Source organism: Pelodiscus sinensis, chromosome 5, assembly GCF_052426305.1.
Source record: "Pelodiscus sinensis isolate ZL-2025 chromosome 5, ASM5242630v1, whole genome shotgun sequence".
Lineage (NCBI taxonomy): Eukaryota > Metazoa > Chordata > Testudines > Trionychidae > Pelodiscus > Pelodiscus sinensis.
Window position 1 is genome coordinate 70,569,453 of NC_143056.1, and position 19,279 is coordinate 70,588,731.

The 19,279-nt window shown below is 46.3% G+C and overlaps 1 protein-coding gene across 6 annotated transcripts in view; it reads left to right on the plus strand.

The window, feature by feature from the left end:
• Positions 1 to 19,279, plus strand: part of ACTN1 (actinin alpha 1) — a 158,929-nt gene that overhangs the window by 65,720 nt on the left and 73,930 nt on the right. For all 6 annotated transcript variants that reach the window (XM_006130285.5, XM_075927344.2, XM_075927346.2 and 3 more), the window contains exon 3: positions 17,712 to 17,831. In XM_006130285.5, the coding sequence (XP_006130347.1) occupies positions 17,712 to 17,831 (120 nt within the window). The remainder of the gene's footprint in view (positions 1 to 17,711; positions 17,832 to 19,279) is intronic.

The window sequence follows — 19,279 nt, forward strand, 5'->3', positions numbered from 1 at the left end:
TTTTTAGACAAATTCCACTGTAAGTAGCTTTTAAACTAACAGTTCCTTGTATTTTTTGGCCCTAAGCTACTTTGGCTAGTACATGAGAACCAGAAAGTGGAAGTGACTATATTATTTTAATTGTCTTAGAGCAGTACAGAAAAGCAGTGCCAACAGTAGAAAGCCAAAGGGGAAAACAAACACTTCTCATGTGTTCATTCCAATAATTGGAGGAAAAAATTCGTATAGGAACACTGTCATTTGATACTTTCACTCCAAACTCTATTTTTAAAATTATATTCTAGAGTCTAGTCTAACTGAAAGACCTCAGTTCTTAATTTGTTTCCACTGCTAAGTTATTTTTAAATAAATATTCTGCTGTATTATCTGAAGAACTGAACCTCATGCTGAAACTGATTGAAGCCAGCTTCACTTTTGTTTACAATGACTTTTGTTATGCAAGCTTAGGGAAATGCAAAAAGAAAGCAGCACAGAGCATCATGTACTTGACTATTTGCTCTCAACATTCCAGACTTTTGTACCCCTTCCAGCAGTCTGATTTGTTTTCTGTATGCTAAGTATCACCTTACTTGGCTATAAAATCAGATATAAAAATACAAAAGTGTCACAACACGCTATGACTGAAATTGCTTGCTTTTCTCATTTGACCATATAATAAAATAATTGGAATATAAAATTGTACTTACATTTCAGTGTACAATATATGTAGTAGTATAAAACAAGATATGACATTTTACTTTGCTAGTGCTCTTTTTTTATAGCCTAGGCAAATACCTAGATGATTTGTACCTCCTGGAAGACCTGTGCATACCCCCAAGGATATATGTACAACATGGGGGAATTCTGCACCCAAAAAAAGGGCAAAATTCTTAGAATTTATAAAAATAATGCATTATAAGCACATCCATTTCAACTTATTTTGGTAATTTATTTAAATTACTATACAGGGTGGTGAAGCAGTAACTGTTCAGCCTTTCTTTAACTCATAAAAGTTAAGTTACAAATACTTGGTAACCAATAGCCCGCATTCCAATTATAATCCTATAATAAATTGCATTTAAATTACATTACTTTTATTTTGGTGTTTAGAGGTCTGTACCTTAGAATGTTGCTTTTAAATTGCTCAGACTTTCATACAAGAAAATTATACATCTTTGCCAGTCATTTTCCTGCATTTTTAAAAATGGATATGTAAAATATATTGAGCTATAATCTAACCCCATTGTGCCCTCTCTGGCACAAAGCAGGGGGGAAAAAAAAGAGAGCACATAGACCTTCCTAGCTAAAATAACAAGAAGTCTAGTGGCACTTCAAAGCAGGGCTTTGGTATGGAGCCTGGAGCGCAGAGCAGTGGAGCTACAGGTTTTTGCCTGGAGCCGGAGCACAGAAAATCTTGACTGCTCCAGGTTTGTTTGTGTTTTTTTTTTTTTTCATTTTCAATCCAAAATTAATGATATTTTAGCAAGAAAGTCCTAAAGGTGCCAAAAAGTTTCAGATTGTATAACAATTGATATTAACATCTACTTTACCACTTTACGTAATATGTCTCAGTTATTCTCACTTCAGCTGAAATCAAGATTTAATGTACAGATACAAATTACAAAGGTTTTTGGAGACATGTTTTTATTAAAGAATCAGATAATTATCAGACATACGGCAACACTGCAGACTGCTCCCACCCTTGTGCCAAGGTTAGGCGAGTACATACTTGTGTAGATTAGTTAGATTAGTATGTGTTTATTTTCAACCTTGTAACATGTAGCCTCGTTACTTCCCAACAATTAATTTTGTAGAACAGCGATAGCACATACTAACGCTATGGCACATGCCAAATTTCATTGATATATCTATATTAAAGCGTTTGAGATATTAATTAAAAACTTGGAAAATATTTCGAATATTTTTACCGCAAAATTTCATAAGAAAAACTAACTTGCAATTTATAAATAAAAATGTATTATGTATATTAAAAATACTTCTTACTTCATTAACACTGCAAGAAACATGTTAAAATATTAAAATATACTTTTTTTTGTAAAAAAAGAAAATGCGATCATTTTTGTCCAGAAAATCCAAAATAAATTCGAAGTACAGGCAGTCCCCGAGTTATATAAGTCGGATCCGCAGTTACGAACGGGGTTCCTCTCCCTGGTCTCCAGCAGACCAGGGAGAGGAAGCAAAGCGGCAGAACACGTGGGCAGCGGACAGGGCTGTCGGCTGCCCACGCGCTCCGAGGCTTGGCCCTGCTTTGCCCCCCCGTCCCCTTGCAGACCAGCGGGAGGGGGGGGGCAAAGCAGAGCCAAGCCGCGGAGAGCCTGACCAGCTGACAGCCCAGAGTGTCTGGGCTGTCAGCTGATCGCGCGCTCCGCGGCTTGGCTCTGCTTGGCTCTGCTTTGCCCCCCCCTCCCCTCCCCGTCCCCCTGGTCTGCAGACCAGGGGGATGGGGGGGGGGGGGCAAAGCAGAGCCAAGCACCGGAGCGCCCGGCCAGCTGACAGCCCAGACGCGTCTGGGCTGTCAGTGCGCTCCACGGCTTGGCTCTGCTTTGCCCCCCCCCCCCCATCCCCCTGGTCTGCAGACCAGTAGGACCGGGGGGGGTGCAAAGCAGAGCAAAGCCGCGGAGCACGCGGGCAGTGGACAGCCACGGCGCGTCTGGGCTGTCCCGCTGCCCCCGTGCTCCGTGGCTTTGCTCCAGACACCTGTGGTACAGCAGCTGGGGCGCTGCCAGTTGGTCCCGTAGCGCCGCTCTGGGCGCTACTGGACCAACCGGGCAGCACCCCAGCTGTTCTGCCCCAGGCGTCCCCAAGTCAGCCGCTGCTGAAACTGACCAGTGGCTGACTACAGGAAGCCCCTGCCCCGGGCTTCCTGGAATCAGCCGCTGATCAGTTTCAGCAGCAGCTGACTTGGGGATGCCTGGGGTTCTTAAGTTGAATCTGTATGTAAGTCAGAACTGGCGTCCAGAATCAGCCGCTGTTGAAACTGATCAGTTTCAGCAGCGGCTGAATCTGGACGCCAGATCCGACTTACATACAGATTCAACTTAAGAACAAACCTACAGTCCCTATCTTGTACGTAACCCGGGGACTGCCTGTACCTTAACTGGTTATAAGATATCACAAGCAAGTACATTATAAAAAAAAGTAATGCTTTTGTTCATTGCTTTTCGAAGATCATAACAAGAAACATTTGGATGCGGTAGCAATACAAGAAGATTTGGCCATGGCTTCAACAAAAAAAATCATATCTGCCCCCCATGATTGATAGCCAATTTACGGAAAAGGATCTCAATGACATCTTTACTTTTGCATTTGAAAAGCACAAATTTTGGGCTTTGGGAAAAAGCAAAGAAGAAATCAGCAATTTGAAAGGTGGAAAAGGATGTGAATGGCGAGCTCAAACCATGTAGCTTCAAGACAAGTGAAAAGTTTCAACCTTTGGTGGCATGTAAAATTTAACCATCCTGAAAACTATGCAGCTCTGGTTACAAAAAAGGACCAGGAAGATGAGGCAAAACAGAAAGCTGACGTGACTAAATGACTTTCATCTGGCTCTTCGAAAAGTCCTGGAGAAAAGATTTTTTTGCGGCGCTTCATCTGAAAAGAAACCCAAAAGTGAGCAAACAAAATTTGACTCATATTTGAAGTCCTCAAAGATTACAGTCACCATGGATGCCAATACTTTCCGTGAAGGGCTGGTGGAAATGTTTGCTTGAGTTGAACACTGCTCGCTACTTTCAGGCTAAAGAACAAAAGGATTCTAAAAAATTGCAGGTGAAATGGGTCATCAGCTTGGCGTTTCGATGGGGCACAATGCGGTTCGTCATTTAGTTGTCAGCACAGCTGAGTCTGGTCGCGAAGAGCTTAAGAAAACTTTAGAGCAAAAATTGTGCTACCTGAAAATGTATGCGGCAGTCTGTGGAAACGGAAATTTCCTTGCAATCGATGCTCAGTACTACGAAGAAGGAAAAGATAAAGCTGTGGTAAAAACCTTGGACATAATCGACACTGAAGGGCATCACAATTCTTCCTACGTGAAAAGTAAAGGAAAAGCTATTTTAGAAAAATTTGGGATGAGTGACATGTAGGTGCTGAGCATTGACGATGCAGCAAACATGACATGTTCTGTCAAAAATTTCAGCAAGGACAATGAAACCATTCTACCTCTGAGAACAGGGATGTGGACAGAACTGAAGCTATTTTGCCTGATGAAGGAACTAAAGGAATGGATGAAATCTAACTCAACATGGATTCTGCTGCGCAATGGGTTAATGACCCTAGCCTCATACTTCCAACATGGCTTCATGAGGACCACTCAAAAGTCCAACTGATGAGGTGTGGTATTCACACTCTTCAGTTGGCAATCTGGGATATACTGAACAAAGAACATGCGAAGAAATTTTGGGCAAAAATTCGACAAGTCGTTGTCAAACTATAAACTCCAAGTATTCTAAGTGTTCTGCTTGATCTACATGGGGTAACTCAATCATTGGATTCTGTGACTCGCTGGGGTTCAACATTTTCAATGATTGATCGGCTTCTCGTTTTTCAATCTTACTGTGAACAAGTGTCTGCTGCTGGAACAAGAGAACTCAAGTTAACAAAAGCTGAATGAAACGAAGTGAAGAACCTGTGAGATCTCTTGGCAAAGCCAAACCGAACAATCATGAATCTTCAAGCTGTCGATGTAACCCCGGGAGTTTTAATGAAGGAATGGCAAAAACTGTCAACATTCTTGCAAGAAAATGGTGGACAAATTGCAGAAGGAATTCTATCCTCCGTGCAGAAAGACGAAGAGAAGCTTTTTGACAATATTCATTTCCTTGCTGGAGCTTGTTGACCCACGGTATCGGATTCTTCTTGCCTCAAAGGAAATACCAAAGGCAAAGGAAGGGCTCCTTGATATTGCTCAACAACTCGAAAAACAAAATCTATTGCTACATTTGAACTCTGTGAAAGAGGTTGAAGAAAACGAAACACAACAAAAGGAGTCATCAACAATTGAATTTGCGGTTTCGGAAAATTCACATCCTTCAGAAATAGCAGGCTGTTCTCAAACTTCCGTCTCCACTCTGAACTTGTTTGAGCATCCATCCCTGAGACTTCTTCAGCCATCACAGGGAAATGAAGATAATTCAAGCACCAATTCTTCAGAAGATGACGACTTTGAAAAGGAATTGGATAAACAAGACAGACGCCGGCGAGTTTCTGTGATTCATAATTGTAATGAAGCATTATTCAAGAGAAACTTTCGGGAAGATTGTGAGGCGATGGAGTCTATTGGTAGGTTAAAAGTTAAGACTGTTTTTGAGGCCATTCACAGCTACCCACATCTCATTCAGGCTGCCCGTAGAATTGCTTCGAGCATGCCAACAACTCAAGCTAGTGTAGAGCGACTGTTTTCGGCTTTAAAGTTAAATTTAAATGATCTGTGACAGGCTATGAAAGAAGACTTGATTGATGTAATTTTTTACAGATTGAATTATGAATTATTTTAGTTTGTTGACATTTAAATTGTTTTAAAACCGAATAAAAATATTTTTTTCAAAATTACAGTATGCACTTTATTTAGTTAATTAATTTGAGTCGGAGTGCAGTGCGGATTTGGAGCAGAGCTGGAGCAGTCACTATTGGTGCTGGAGCGGAGCAATTCAAAATTAAATCAGAATAGATGTGGCTTATCTTAAACAATGGTGAGAAGTCTGAGGGGTGGCCAAGTTGGTCTGTAACTGTAGAAACAATGAACAGTCCTGTGACACCTTAGATACTAACAAATATATTATCATTATGAGCTTTTTTGGGTAAAACCCACTTACATCAGATGAGTTGAAGTGGTGAGATTGAGAGCTCCTGAATGGGAAATTACTTCGTGCTTTGGACCTTGGTTCTGGGTGTCAGAGAATAGTGGCCTGTCAAATGCAGAGGGGGGAGCACTTTAACCAATACTGTGTGCCCAGGAAGAACTTGCAAGTTGCTAGTCTCAGACAAACTGTAAAGACAGACTGAAGAGAGAAACTGCTGAGCTGGAATTCATATGCAAATTTGACACCCTGAACCACGGTCTAAATAAACACATGGAGTGGTTCTCACATTACAATAGGTAACTTCCTATTCAGGTATTCTCACCTCCTCACCAGTGCTGGAGATGAGCCAAATTAATTCTGATTTCATTAGCACTCATGTCAGTCTCATTTCTGTATTCTCCCCCTTCCCCCCTTTTGTCTGTCTTTTCTCTTCAGTATCTGAGGAAGTGAGTTGTGGCTTACAAAAGCTTATTCTCGAATACCCTAATAGCGCATTTCTCAAATTGTGGATCCCAACTCCCTGGGGGGGGGTCGCGGTATCATAAAGTTTGAGACCTTCTGCCCTAAAACATTTGGCTTTAAAGTGCCGCTGAACTCCTTGCTGTCTTTACTGAAACATAACTAACACGGCCACCCTTCCTAGCTAAGGATTCCAATTGCTGTCCTTTACAGTAAGGCTCTTTTACATCACTTTGGCAAAGGAGCCTTAATTGACAAAGAAAGGGAACAATGAACAACCGTTAACAGCCTACCTGTTTAGATATTACATTTCTGTTATGCCTCAGGGACAGAGCCTGCTTCACGCTGCACCCTTACATCTCCAGGCCCAGGATTCAGCAACAGCCACAAGAAGGACGGAGCATATGTCCACACTAGCAGATGTATAGCACTGGCAGTTACCATGCTACTCACAGAGCGCGGCAGGGAAACTGCTGTTGTGTGCCCACACCGTGCTCCTTGTGATAGTGGAGCATAACCACATTAGCGGCTCTTGCAATGCCACAAAGAGCAGTGTATTGTGGTAGCCATCCCACTGTACAACTGGCTGCATGGTGCTTTGGGGAGGGTTTGCAATGCTGCATGGAACAGTCAACATCACATGATGCAGGTTTCCCAATCCCATTATTCTGTGGTCATCCTGTTACCTTGACAGCTGCTTTTCAACAGAAGTTCAGGTAGTGAGGGGCGGAGAGTATGTGTATTGGGCGGGTGGAGAGACTGTTTTAGGGGATGTCAGCATGATTCAGACAGTGGCAGATAACCACTTGTTGTGAGGCAAGGGCCTGACATCAGCCTCCTCTCCCCTGCTCTCTGCACTGATCTCTCTCACTCACAGATGCCTGCCTGTGTGTTTAACAGCAGGCATATTCTATCTGTCAATGGTTTTGCTCTGTGTCCCAGAGCAAATCAGCACAGCATGCAGGCTGACTCAGACTGAGCTGTGAAAGGGGATACACACATGCCTGCAGGGCAGATAGCCTAGAGCAGAGTAGCCACAGGAAAGATTATGGGACATTTTTGGAGACCAGTTACAAAACAGCAAATTTAAGTGTTCACGTTGGCGCTGCAGCACTGTATGCAGAGGGCAGCAAGCGCTACACATCTCATCAAGGTGGCTTACCCAGAACTCAGCAATTGCAAAGTTAGTGCTCGCTAAGTGCTTTGCCAGCATGGACACATCAAGAGTTCTTCTTCGAGTGATGTGCCGGTGGATGCTCCACTGTTGGTGTTGGGCTTATCCCGGTGCCATGGATTGTAGACTTGTGAAGCAGTGATCAGGTGGGCTGCGCATGCGCGAGTGGAGAGCGGCATTCCTGCCTCTGAAGTAGCATGTGCAGCCCGCTTTCCCTTCGGCTCCTTCTTCACCGCCCTCCACTACGGACAGAGCTCAACCCTCTCCTCCTCAGCTCACTCTGAATTAGAAACAAGACCGAATGCCATAGATGCCCTCAACTATTCAGGGCGGCTTTCTGTCTTCCAACAGAAACAAAGAAACAAAGTCACTGGTGGCGTTACCGCTGCACAGCAGTAAGCTGTAGCAAACCAAAAAAAAAAGAGAGAGAGAGAGAGACGAACAAACCAACTGATAAAACAAGCAGGCAGCTTGGTCCACACAATTTGTGTGGCATAGTAACCCTTGTGGAGACATGCCAGGCGCTCCAAAGGATAAGAGATGTGGAAAATGCTGGAATTCTATGCCAGCTCTGATGCCCACAGTGAATGCATATGCTGTTTGGGGGACACACATGTACCCAGAGCCGGCCCAAGCTACGGTCTGACTGGGCGACAGCCTGGGGCGCCGCACGGTATGGCTGGGCCAGGCGGGGGCGGGGCCACACATGTGGTATGTGCCTGGGGCACCAGAATGGCTCGGGCCGGCCATGCATGTACTGCAAAAATGTGTCCACTGCCAGAGTCTGACAGTGAGCGCTCACAAGGAAAGATGGCTCACAGCCCACACGTTGTCCATTGACCAAAGCCCTTGACCCCCATAGCTATAAAGGGGGGCAATAAGGGATCGAGCGCAAAATCTCCTCAGGACAATCCTTCCAGCCCTTTACCTCAGAAAGCACGGTCAAAAGCCAGACCCTCACCAGCCCGCTCTCTCCCCTCATGAATCAGTAAAGAGGATGAACCAGGCACTTCAGGCATGGAGAAATCTTGAGCCTCCTCAATGACCGGCTCAAAAGCACGCTCCAAGCAGGCAGTGAAAACAGCTGCTCAGTCATCAAAAAGGGCACCTGCTAAGGGCCCTGATGTAACAGATGTACTAATGGTATTAATGGCACCTAGGGTGCCGTGGGCGCAATCAGTATCCCTCATGCAGTATGAACCCCCTGGACAGTCTCCACCATCAGCGCTGGGCGGTGATAGGGCTCGCCCCAGCTACCCTCCAGTACCTCACGCTAACCTCATATTCCCCAAGGGAGTGACTACATCCATGCCGTCACCACCACCACAAGCGCTAGTGCACATGGCAGAGGGTCACAAGTTATCATCCTACGGCTGTTCCCCAGTGCACAAAACACAAGCACCACCTAGATGGGACAGGAGGGCTAGAACCGCCCCCTCCTTTCCCCCCGCCTTCAGCACAGCACCACACTCACTCCCTGCTATCAATTTGAGGCTCTCCATGTTCACTTGCCTTACCACAATTCAGTGCCTACCACAGGGGTACAAGGAGTATGTTCTCCTCCCAATACTCTTCCCCAGAGAGAGCACATGCATCTTACGGGACATATGGGTACCACATGATAAATATCTTCCGTGGCACCCTGACTGGCAGTATTATGACAGACATCATAGCCGATGTTTCCCCTATCCCTTTGGGGGCACCAAGGCATGCCCCTCCTACACCTGCACAGAGGTCTCTGCCCTCTATGCATTTAGATCCATCGCAGTCCCCATCTGAGAGCACAGATCTAGAGGAAGGGAAAATTGAGGCTGACCCAACAGTCCAGCAATCAGACATACCACCTAATGATAACTCCTCCTCCGCTTCTGATGCGGCAGTTATCTCAAATGATCCAACACCTAGTGATGCCCTTAAGCAATTCCAGGACTTATTTAAAAGAGTGGCTATCAGCCAGGAGATACACTCTGATAAGACTATCACCATAAGCTTCTAAAGAACTTGCAGCTGTCTGCAAAACCCAAAATTGCCCTGCCTCATGATGAAGCAATCCTTGAGGCAGCCAACAAAGTATGGCAAACCCTAGCCACAACCCGCCTGACCAACAAAAGGGTTGATAGAAAGTATTTTGTTCCATCAGAGGGCATGGACTTCCTGTACCTACATCCTCAACCTAATTCCTCAGTAGTTGATGCCACGAACCAAAGGTCCAAAAACCCAGAGCACAAAGCTCACACACGGGGCAAAGACCACAAATGCCTTGATGTCTTTGGGAAGAAGATGTACTCCTCTTCAACCCTGCAGCTTCTCATAGCCAACTACACGGCTCTACTTGCGAATGATTTCAATAATTACACCAAACAGAGCTCATGCATAATATTGCAGAGGACAAATGACCTATCCTCAAGGCAACCATTAAAGAGGCTATACTATATCCCACACAACGTTACAAAGGCTGCACTTTCGATGCTTCCAACACTGGATTTCTTCAGTGTACATGCCAGTCAGCGGCCACGTCCGCAGGCACGTCTTGCCTCCTCCACAGTCCTTACCTCTCTGGGATGGTAGTCCCATGTGCAGAACCTATGCAAACGGGTGTCTTTCTAGCGGGATCAGCCATCCAAACAAATTACTACAGATACCTCGCTGATAGGCTGGGGTGCACACTTCCAACAAGTAGTCATGCAAGGGAAGTGGTCCAAAGACAAATCCAGACTTAACATAAACCTGCTTGAGCTTCGAGCAGTTCACAACGTGTGCAAAGACTTCCTCTCACACATCCAGGGCTCTTCGGTGCGTATCCTCACTGGCAATATGACTACGATGTTCTACATCAATCACCAAAGGGGTGCGAGATCCCAGTAGTTACGAGCAGAGGCATATGGAATTGGTGTATCCTCCACAACATAACCATCACAGGAGCATACTTATTGGGGGAAAAGAATATTATGGCAGATATGCTCTGTGAGGAAGCTGAGGGAGAGTGGAAGCTGCACGATCACAGCACCCACAAGGTGTTCCAATGCTGGCGTGTACCGCAGATAGACCTCTTTGTGACCAGACAGAACTCCAAATGCCCCCAGTACTGTTTGAGAGCAGGCATAGGACACAGTTCCGTGGGGGACGCAGTGCTCCTTACTTGGGGGACCCATCTGCTATACGTGCCCTCCCCCCAGTCCCTCTCATTCCCAGAGTCCTCTGGAAAATACAGACAGACAGGGTCCATGTGATTCTAATAGCCCCAGCATGGCCTCGACAGACATGGTTTTTATGAACTGTCTCTACGACCTCCCTGCCAGCTTCCTGGACCTTCTCTCCCAGAACAAGGGCTCAATACTTCATCCCCAACCGCAAACGCTCCACCTGGCGGCATGGTACCCGTCTGGTTCTCAGAAGCAGAGCAGCAGTGCTCCCAACAAGTGAAAAATGTCCTATTACAGAGCAGGAGACAAACGACATGCAGGACTTACCTATACAAGTGGCAGTGGTTTACACAGTGGTGCATGCACAGGGGGGTCCACATCATCCACGGTGCCTGATACTGGAATAATTTATGCACCTGAAACAACAAAATTTGTCAATTTCATCACTCGGTGTGCACATGGCTGCCATCACGGCCTTCCACCCTCCCATTGATGGGTTCTCCATATTTGCCCACCCCATCTCTAAAAGATTCTGGAAGAGCCTGCAAAACCTTCACTCACTGCGTGCACTCATAACCCCTCCCCCCCCCATGTGGGACTTAGGACTGGTCCTCCACTTGCTCACAAAACCACCCTTTGAACCAATAGCAATTTCATCCCTTACCTTTCTCACGATAAAAACATTGTTCCTTCTGGCAATCACATCCACAAGGAGGATTAGTGAACTCACAGCTCTCATGCCCTCGCCCCCATTACAGGACCTTTCACAGGCATAAGATTATTCTACAGTCCCTTCCGCCCTTCCTACCCAAGGTTGGTTCTGAATTCTGTATCGATGAACTGATAATCCTTCCCACCTTCTATCCAAAACCACACCTCTCCAGTGAAGAAGCCATATTGCACACTCTGGATGTTAGAAGAGCAATTGCCTTTTATCTGGATAGGACTCAACCCTTTCGACTATCCCAGAGATTGCTGGTATCCCTGTCCGAAAGGTCCAAGAGAAAACCATTATCTTCTCCGCGCATATCAAAGCTGATAACATCATGCATTACTACCTGCTGCTCGCGCCAGAATAGGCCATTACCAATGACTCCGAAGGCCCAGAGCGATGGCGACATTAGCTGTTTTCCTCAAGGGGCTCTCGATCCAGGAAATATGTAGAGCAGCAACATGGTCATCTAATCATACTTTCATGAAGCACTACTCCATTCCATCTGCTCCACAACAGATACTGCAGTTCTCTCCACAATCTGAAGCAGATGATCGAAACCCACCAGCCATCTGAATGGGCACTGCCACAGCACTGCTGCTTTGAGGCATTCCCTCCTCTCCTCCTCACCCCCCCTTGCCTCTTTTTCTGATAGAGCGATTAGTGTGTCGAGTATCCGATAAGCATTTGCTTATCAGATAGTCGATTAGTCATTCACATCCCTAGTTTCTCCATGAATGCATGCCTGCTCAGCCATCCTTCTCAGCTCTTGCATTGGTCTACTCTCTGGGGTATGTGTTCCCCATAGGCTTTTTTACTCCTTCATTTTTCTGTGGGGAAGCCAAGAAGTCTGCAGAAAGTATGAATTCTGGGTCTTATGCAGGGTGCAGAATTTCCCTGTCTGAGAACCACTGTTATAAACCATTAAGTGAGAGAACTTTAAATTTAAGAGGGAGGTAGGAAATTAGGTAAAGAACCATGTTTATATGGTAGTGTTAAGATGAGTATCCCCTCTTAATTGTCAGGTAAAAAACAGGCTTGCAATAAACAAACAATTATTAAAATTGGGAATACAATTAATTTTTCTCACTAGGCAGATAAGGGAAGAGAAGAGAATGCCCGCTGAAGTAATCGGTTACCCTCTTCACCTTTCCAAACTTGTTAAAGAAACAACACCTTTCTTTAATGGAACAGAAGAGTTCATGGAAAAAACAACTTCCTCTTCACCATTAAACCAAATGATATTGAGGCTGATCCTGCTCTCACTCAGTTAAATGATGCTCTCACTGGGTCTTAGCAGTGATCTTTGGAATGAAAAATTAATTCACTGGATAACCAGTACCACTAATAACCAAATTTGCACGTTTATCTCTTCTGCATGCAAAATCTCTTACAATTTTTTGAACTCTGACTCTCTTGACATTTGGATAGTTCTGCTTTGGTGTCTGACATGTATCTATCTAGGTTTCTCATGGCCTGCTTATAGAAAATGTATTAAAATTCAGTTTCAAAGTCGGAAGCGTTTTGGTTTTTTTAATGAATGCCTGTTAAACTGGATCATGTGACTATTCATAGGAAGCCAATCAAAAGACCCACAAATATATCTGAAGCAAAATACTCCTGTAGGATATCTTCCAAAGGCTTTTCTAGAATATTTTCCAAGCTGTACTCAGTGCAGAAGTTGGTCTGAAGTTTGCTGTGCGAGCCAGTCCTGTCCGAATAGAGATTACTTGCTCTTGCCAAAGAGCGGGCTTGCTCCCTGTGAAAGGGCATTCACCTTTGAGCACCTTCTTGCAGCTTCATTCACCTTGAGCACCTCTTGCAGCCAGGTGCCGCATACTAGTCCTTTCACCCTGATGCCTCCTGCAAGCTTCCAGCCCCAACCTTGGTGAATCTGCAGAGGTTTGCCTCTGTGTCCAAGTCAAGGGCCAAATAAACCCTTTCTAGTGTGGAGTCTAAAATAGTCTATTTGGCCTTGCTAGGGTCTTGAGCCCCTGTTTGGCACCCCTTAAATCCAGCCCTTTGCTCAGGCTCCCAAATAAACCCTACCACCTTCTGGGGGGCTTGACACTTTATCTGTGGCCAAGAGGGGAACCTGGACCCCCCCACACACTACTCCAGTTTCCCATCCAGGGACACTCTAAACAGCAGCCGTGTACAGCTTTATTCAGTTCATTGCTACATTTTCCCTTGGCCTTTTCCTCCCTGCCCCCTTCAGCTTCACCCTTATCTCAGGGTTAAGGTTCTTAAGTTTGTTCTTTTTCCTTCAAATCTGGCTATGCAAAATGCATCCAAAAAACTAACTCTGGTTGTCCCTCTGGTTCCCATGGCCAGAGAGAGCATCTCTCAGGTCCCAGTGAGAAACTCAATGGCTAAGCCCAGGCAGCTCCTTGTATGTGGCCAAGTGTCATGTGTTTGGGATATTAGATATGAGAGGAGCCAATAAACACCAAAGATAAACTTTATCATACACAGAAAAGTAAAGGAAAGAAATGCAGAGTTACGTAAATCCATTCCAATGAATGGGATAGGTAGCACAGACAACACCTACACCTAGGACAGTACACAAGATATTTAACTTTACAGATAAAAGCATACACGTACTTATTGCTATAAATCACACACAGTTCCATGGTTAGCAACTTACAATTGTCAGATGGAAGGTCATGGCCTCTTTCTTTCCCCATGCATAGAGGGGTCCACGATGCATTTGTCGGTAGGAACAGGCACCAACTTCTTAATTGCAGTGGGTAAGGTAGTGGGGGTCCCTTACCCCATCCCTTCCACCAATTATGTGTTCTACATCTATATTTATACTCGACTTGGTCGTTCTAATCATCACTACCAATCGATTACATATTGGTAATTACATATTGTATAAGGCACTTATGTTCATAGTTGGAGTACTTTCTGCTATGCCGGATATTGCTAAAACTATATGAGCAAGTAACAGTTTCATGGCTGTACTCTTGTCATTTTTGCTTATCAGAACAAAAGTACCAATACAAGGCTGCTTGTCCTGTGTGTTCTTGACGTGGTCTCTCTGTACCAAGTTTAGTCTGCATGGTTATGCAGAACAATTCCTGACTCTCACAGGTCCCCTCTGAACCCCAGCCTTGCCTGCGTGCTTTGGGTACACCAGACTTGAACCAGGCCGGGGATTTGCTTTTCAGGGGTCTGCACTATAGTCAAGGCAGACATTGTTGAGGCAGGGCCATCCAGGCTTCCCTTCACCTAGCAGGACTCTGATAGGCTGTTCCTAGCCCCTCTAGCCCTTGGAGGGCCAGGTCTGCATGGCCTGGGAAATGGCAACTTCAAAAAGCCCTTTCTAGGGGAGGCAAGCTTAGAGGACACCCCCCCACCTCTCGCCCTTGCTGCTCTTTTTCTCTCAGCTGGTTGCTACTGGGGAGTAGGGGTAATAGTACTGTGAGACCTCCAGCAGGGACCCACAAAGGCCAGATACATCTCATCACCCGTAGCTTTCTCCTCGTTATAATAAACATTAAAGCATCCAGCAGTGTCATATCAAAGCATCATTACAAGCCGTTACAAATGCATCATATCCATGTAAGGGAGAGATACTGTGTGTCACAGTTTTAGGGTAATCGCGCTTGTAGCCCCTTCTCTGATCCAGCAAGGATGCTCGCTTGAGGCTCTGGGCTCCCAGCAGTCACCTCTCTAGGGCAGAGGTCTGCATCTCAGTCCCTTCTGACTCAGTGCAAGGCAGGCAGCTGACAGCCATACATCCCCTGCAAGCCAGACTTACTCTACAAGGCCAGTGTCTGCGCTTTGTTCACAGCCCTTGGGGAGAAAGCCATGTGCTACCAGCAGTTACAAGTTACCACACAGCTCCTTCTACACAAACACACTTACTCTTAAGCATTAGAGCACGGGTGGGCAATAATTTTCAGAGGGGGACACTTAATGACTTTTGCTATGTGATTACAGGCTGGCTCCACCCCTGGAAGGGGTGAGGCTGGGGACTAGCTTCCGCCACAGGGCTCTCTGGGGCTGGACTTTGAATTAATAATACAGCAAAGGGCTCGTGACTCCCAGCTCCGCCGCTACCACGTTGGCTGGCAGTTGCCTGGGATTGCTGCAGCTATTTAAAAGGTTTGCGGGTCTGATCCCTGCAAGTAGTGCCGCAACTGTGAGCCATTTAAATAGGATCCTGCTGCCTGAGCCACCACCAGGAAATTCGGTGGCATGGTGTCGAGGGGCACACCCTTGCCCCAGTTCGGGCCCCTCAATCGGCATACATGGTACTAACCGTCACAATACAAAGTCCAGGCCCCTCTATGAGGGCATATACGGTACCACAGTCCTAGCCCCTGGAAAAGCCTCTCCTGGCTGGGGATGATTGCCCAGGGTAGGGGAAAGGGGCGGTAGGGGCACCCAGGCCCTCCCTCTCCACCGGGTCCCAGCTCAGGGCCCTTTAGGCAGGGACTATGGCTCCTGCCTGCTTGGTGGGGAATCTGGCCGATACAGGCCGAGCTGTGATAGCAACCCCTTGCCCTGGGCTGCTTCCTACCAATCTGGCACCCCGATAGTCTGTCTGCCTCGGTGTCGGTCCTTACTGGGGCTGGTGCTGGGGTTGTAGGTGGTCCGATCCCTCAGGCAGGGTTGGCTTCTGGCTTTACTCCAGAGTCCGATGCTGGCCCTCTTTCTGGCCTCAGCTGCTGCAGGAACACTGGGGTTGCTGCCTGTGCCCTGCTACCCTCCAGCTGCCTCCCCTTCTGCAGGGCTCCCTCTGCCTTTATACTCTGGCTCTGCTGGGAGCAGGCCCAGCAGGGCTGGTGGGGCGGGGTTGTTTCAGCCAACTGAGCCCGGTCTACTCCCAGCCCTTCAGTGCCGGGCCTGGTCGCCCCGTCACACATGGGCAGCAGGATATAAATAGAAAGCAGCCCGATGCAGTCTGCGGGCCAGATCAAAGTGTTAAGCAGGCTGGATCCAGCCCCCAGGCTGCATTTTGCCTAGTCCTGCATTAGAGAGAAAACATTTATATAAAAGAACCAACTTGCACACAAAAACTCTTACCAGAGGCCAACCCGAACTGCTAGATTTCAGCCCTTCGGAACCCACAAGAGGCTTTTCCCCCTGGCTTCAAGTTCACATTTAATCCAGGTTCTAGAACTTGAATGAAAGGCCAAGGTCAGTTCAAGCTTTGTCTGTTGGTCTCTGGAGAATTCACTTTGAACCCGAAGAAACACACAAGCAAGCTGCCCAGGGAAGTGGCGTTTCCCTGGAGGTGTGACGACCTACTGGTTTCACTTCCGGGACAGCTGCAGTAACCCATCCCCTGTGGAGCGTGTACAATCCCACAATGATCATAGAACACTAGAACTAGAAGGGACCTCGAGAGGTCATCGAGTCCAGTCCCCTGCCCTCATGGCAGGACCAAGCACTGTCTAGACTATCCCTGATTGACATCTCATCCAACCGACTCTTAAATATCTCCAGTGATGGAGATTCCACAGCTTCCCTAGGCAATTTATTCCAGTGTTTAACCACCCTGACAGTTAGGAACTTTTTCCTAATGTCCAACCTAAGCTTCCCTTGCTGTAATTTAAGCCCATTGCTTCCATTCCTACATTTACTACAATATAGCCACCCAAGGACACTTCAGGTAGTTGCCCCATCTGTAGGTTTGGCAGGATTTGATTTTTCTCAGTCACTGTCTGATAAACATTGATTTAAATTGACATGCTAGAATGGGCCTGCCAAAAAGTCAACTGGTAGATCAGCTTGCCTGCGGGATCAGGCATCACAGATAGGGCAACTGTCTTTCCCTAGACTGAATATGGGACACCTAGTAAAATTGCTGTATTCAAGCAAGATCAACGGCGTTTAGACGTTCAAATCATCAAGTTGACTGAGCCCCTCTTAAAAAGAAATACTGAATAGTTGGATTCTTTCTTATCTTTAGGTTTTTAGGGTTCACACAGGGAGAGGTGACACACTATTTCCTCTCCCCCCCCCCCCCCACAGAGAGAGAGAGAGAGAGAAAGAGAGAGCTGTGTGCCTCTGTTATATGGGGGGGGGGGGGTGAATGACCCTTCCTTCCCTGCTCAGTGTTCTCTGACCTCCATGCCTGGCTGGGCCCCCAGGACAGACCTGCCTTTCTCAGTACCTGGTGCTGCCTTAAGGCAACGTGTGGGTGGGGGGGGGTGGGAGGTGGCATGCAGGATCACATGTTCTCTCCTTCCCTCCCCTCCCTGCTTAATTTCTACTAGGGTTCACACCAGCATCCTTTCAGAACTGAAGGAGCAGGAAGGGGTGGGAGATGGGAAGTGATCCCACTAATGTCTTTGCAGAGCTCATCTCTGTTTTTCTGAAGGGGTGGGGGTGAATGTTGAGCTGGTTTTGGGAAGAGTGGAAAGGAGCAGTTCTGAATTTGTATTGTATTTTGTTTCCTTTCTGGATAGGTGAACGTCTAGCTAAGCCTGAAAGAGGCAAAATGCGAGTACACAAAATCTCCAATGTGAACAAGGCCCTGGATTTCATTGCTAGCAAAGGAGTGAAGCTGGTGTCAATTGGAGCAGAAGGTAAGGTAGCCAATGCGTGCATCTCATGCTCAAAATCTGGAGAGGGGCAGGTGAGGAGGATGGGTGGACTAGCAGCTACTTGAGTTTTACACCCACTCAGAATATGCTATTTCTCCCCCCCTCTCAATCTGTATTAGGGATGTTAATGGTTAACCAGTTAGCCTCCCACTTAATGGGTGAGGCTTACTGCTATGGTTAACCGGTGCGGGCTGGAGCAGCCCTTGTCTGCAGCCGGCCTGACCTGGGTGTGCCACGGGCAGGGGTGCTCCAGCTTGGCCAGAGCAGCTCTCATCTGTGGCAGGAGGTGGGGGTGGAAGGGCACCCCAGCCTGGCTGCGACGGGCAGGGGGCTGCTCCAGTCCAGCCAACCTGGAGGGACCCCTGTTTTCCCCCATTTAATCAGTTAACCAGTTAAACTTAGTGTTTAACTGGCCAACTAATCAAACAGGATTTTACATCCCTGGTTTGTACCATTTTCTCTCCTCTGCACATCCACCTCTGTCAATTACTTGTAGCCCTGCTTATAGAGAGTGAGAGTGAGATGAAGACTCAAATCCCTCTTACCAGTGGGGTTCCACTATTCAGTGGTCTGTGCTTTTCTTACCAGTTTCTTCAGATACTTATTCTGGTTCTCCTACTCTGACTCAGTGGCAATGTTTAGAGAAGCTGTAAATGATTCATGTATGAAAGATACTGTATAAAATAAACTTGTTCCATGCACACTTGGAATATGGAGTTAAATACAAAGGGAGGAAGATTAAGTGGGTGAAGAAGGAAAGATTCTTGCAGCTGAGATTTGAAAAGGAGAGAAGCAGTCCAGCTGGGAATTGACCTTCCTTGGCCCCGCAAATTCCCTGATTTGGGACCAGAGAGTGCTGGGACCAGGGAGGTCCAACCTGTAGTGGCAGAAACTGAAATGAAGAAAATATTATTTCTACCCTAGGAGAAGTGGCTACTGCTGTCAAAAACTGATTTAGCACTTCAGCAAACTTTTTCTAGGTACTTAGCACCAGTGACTTCTGCCAGTTCAGTGGTTTGACTTTCTTTAAAACTTGGCAGCAAACAAGTACTACTTGATATTTTTTGTATGTAATCTAAATGATTTTATATTAAATGTAAGGCCTTAACATAGGCTGTCAACTTCTAATTTAATTTTTAAATACAGATTTTTTTGAAAAAAATATGCCTTTTGGATTCATTAATTTAAATTTAATTTCTTAAATTTGTGTTTATTCCCCTTTTCCCTTTCCAAGCCTGTCGTTGGGCAAAAGAAGTCTGAGTTGGGCTGGAACAGGACTATTGAGGATTTTAAGAACAGCAACAACTTTTGAATTGGCTCTTGCTCATGCTGCTCCTATATTTGTTAAGCTACACGCTGGTGTCTAGAAAGCTGAGATTTGGGGAGATCACAGAGAGGCAGATAAGCAGCGAGAGGAGATGAGGATTTTG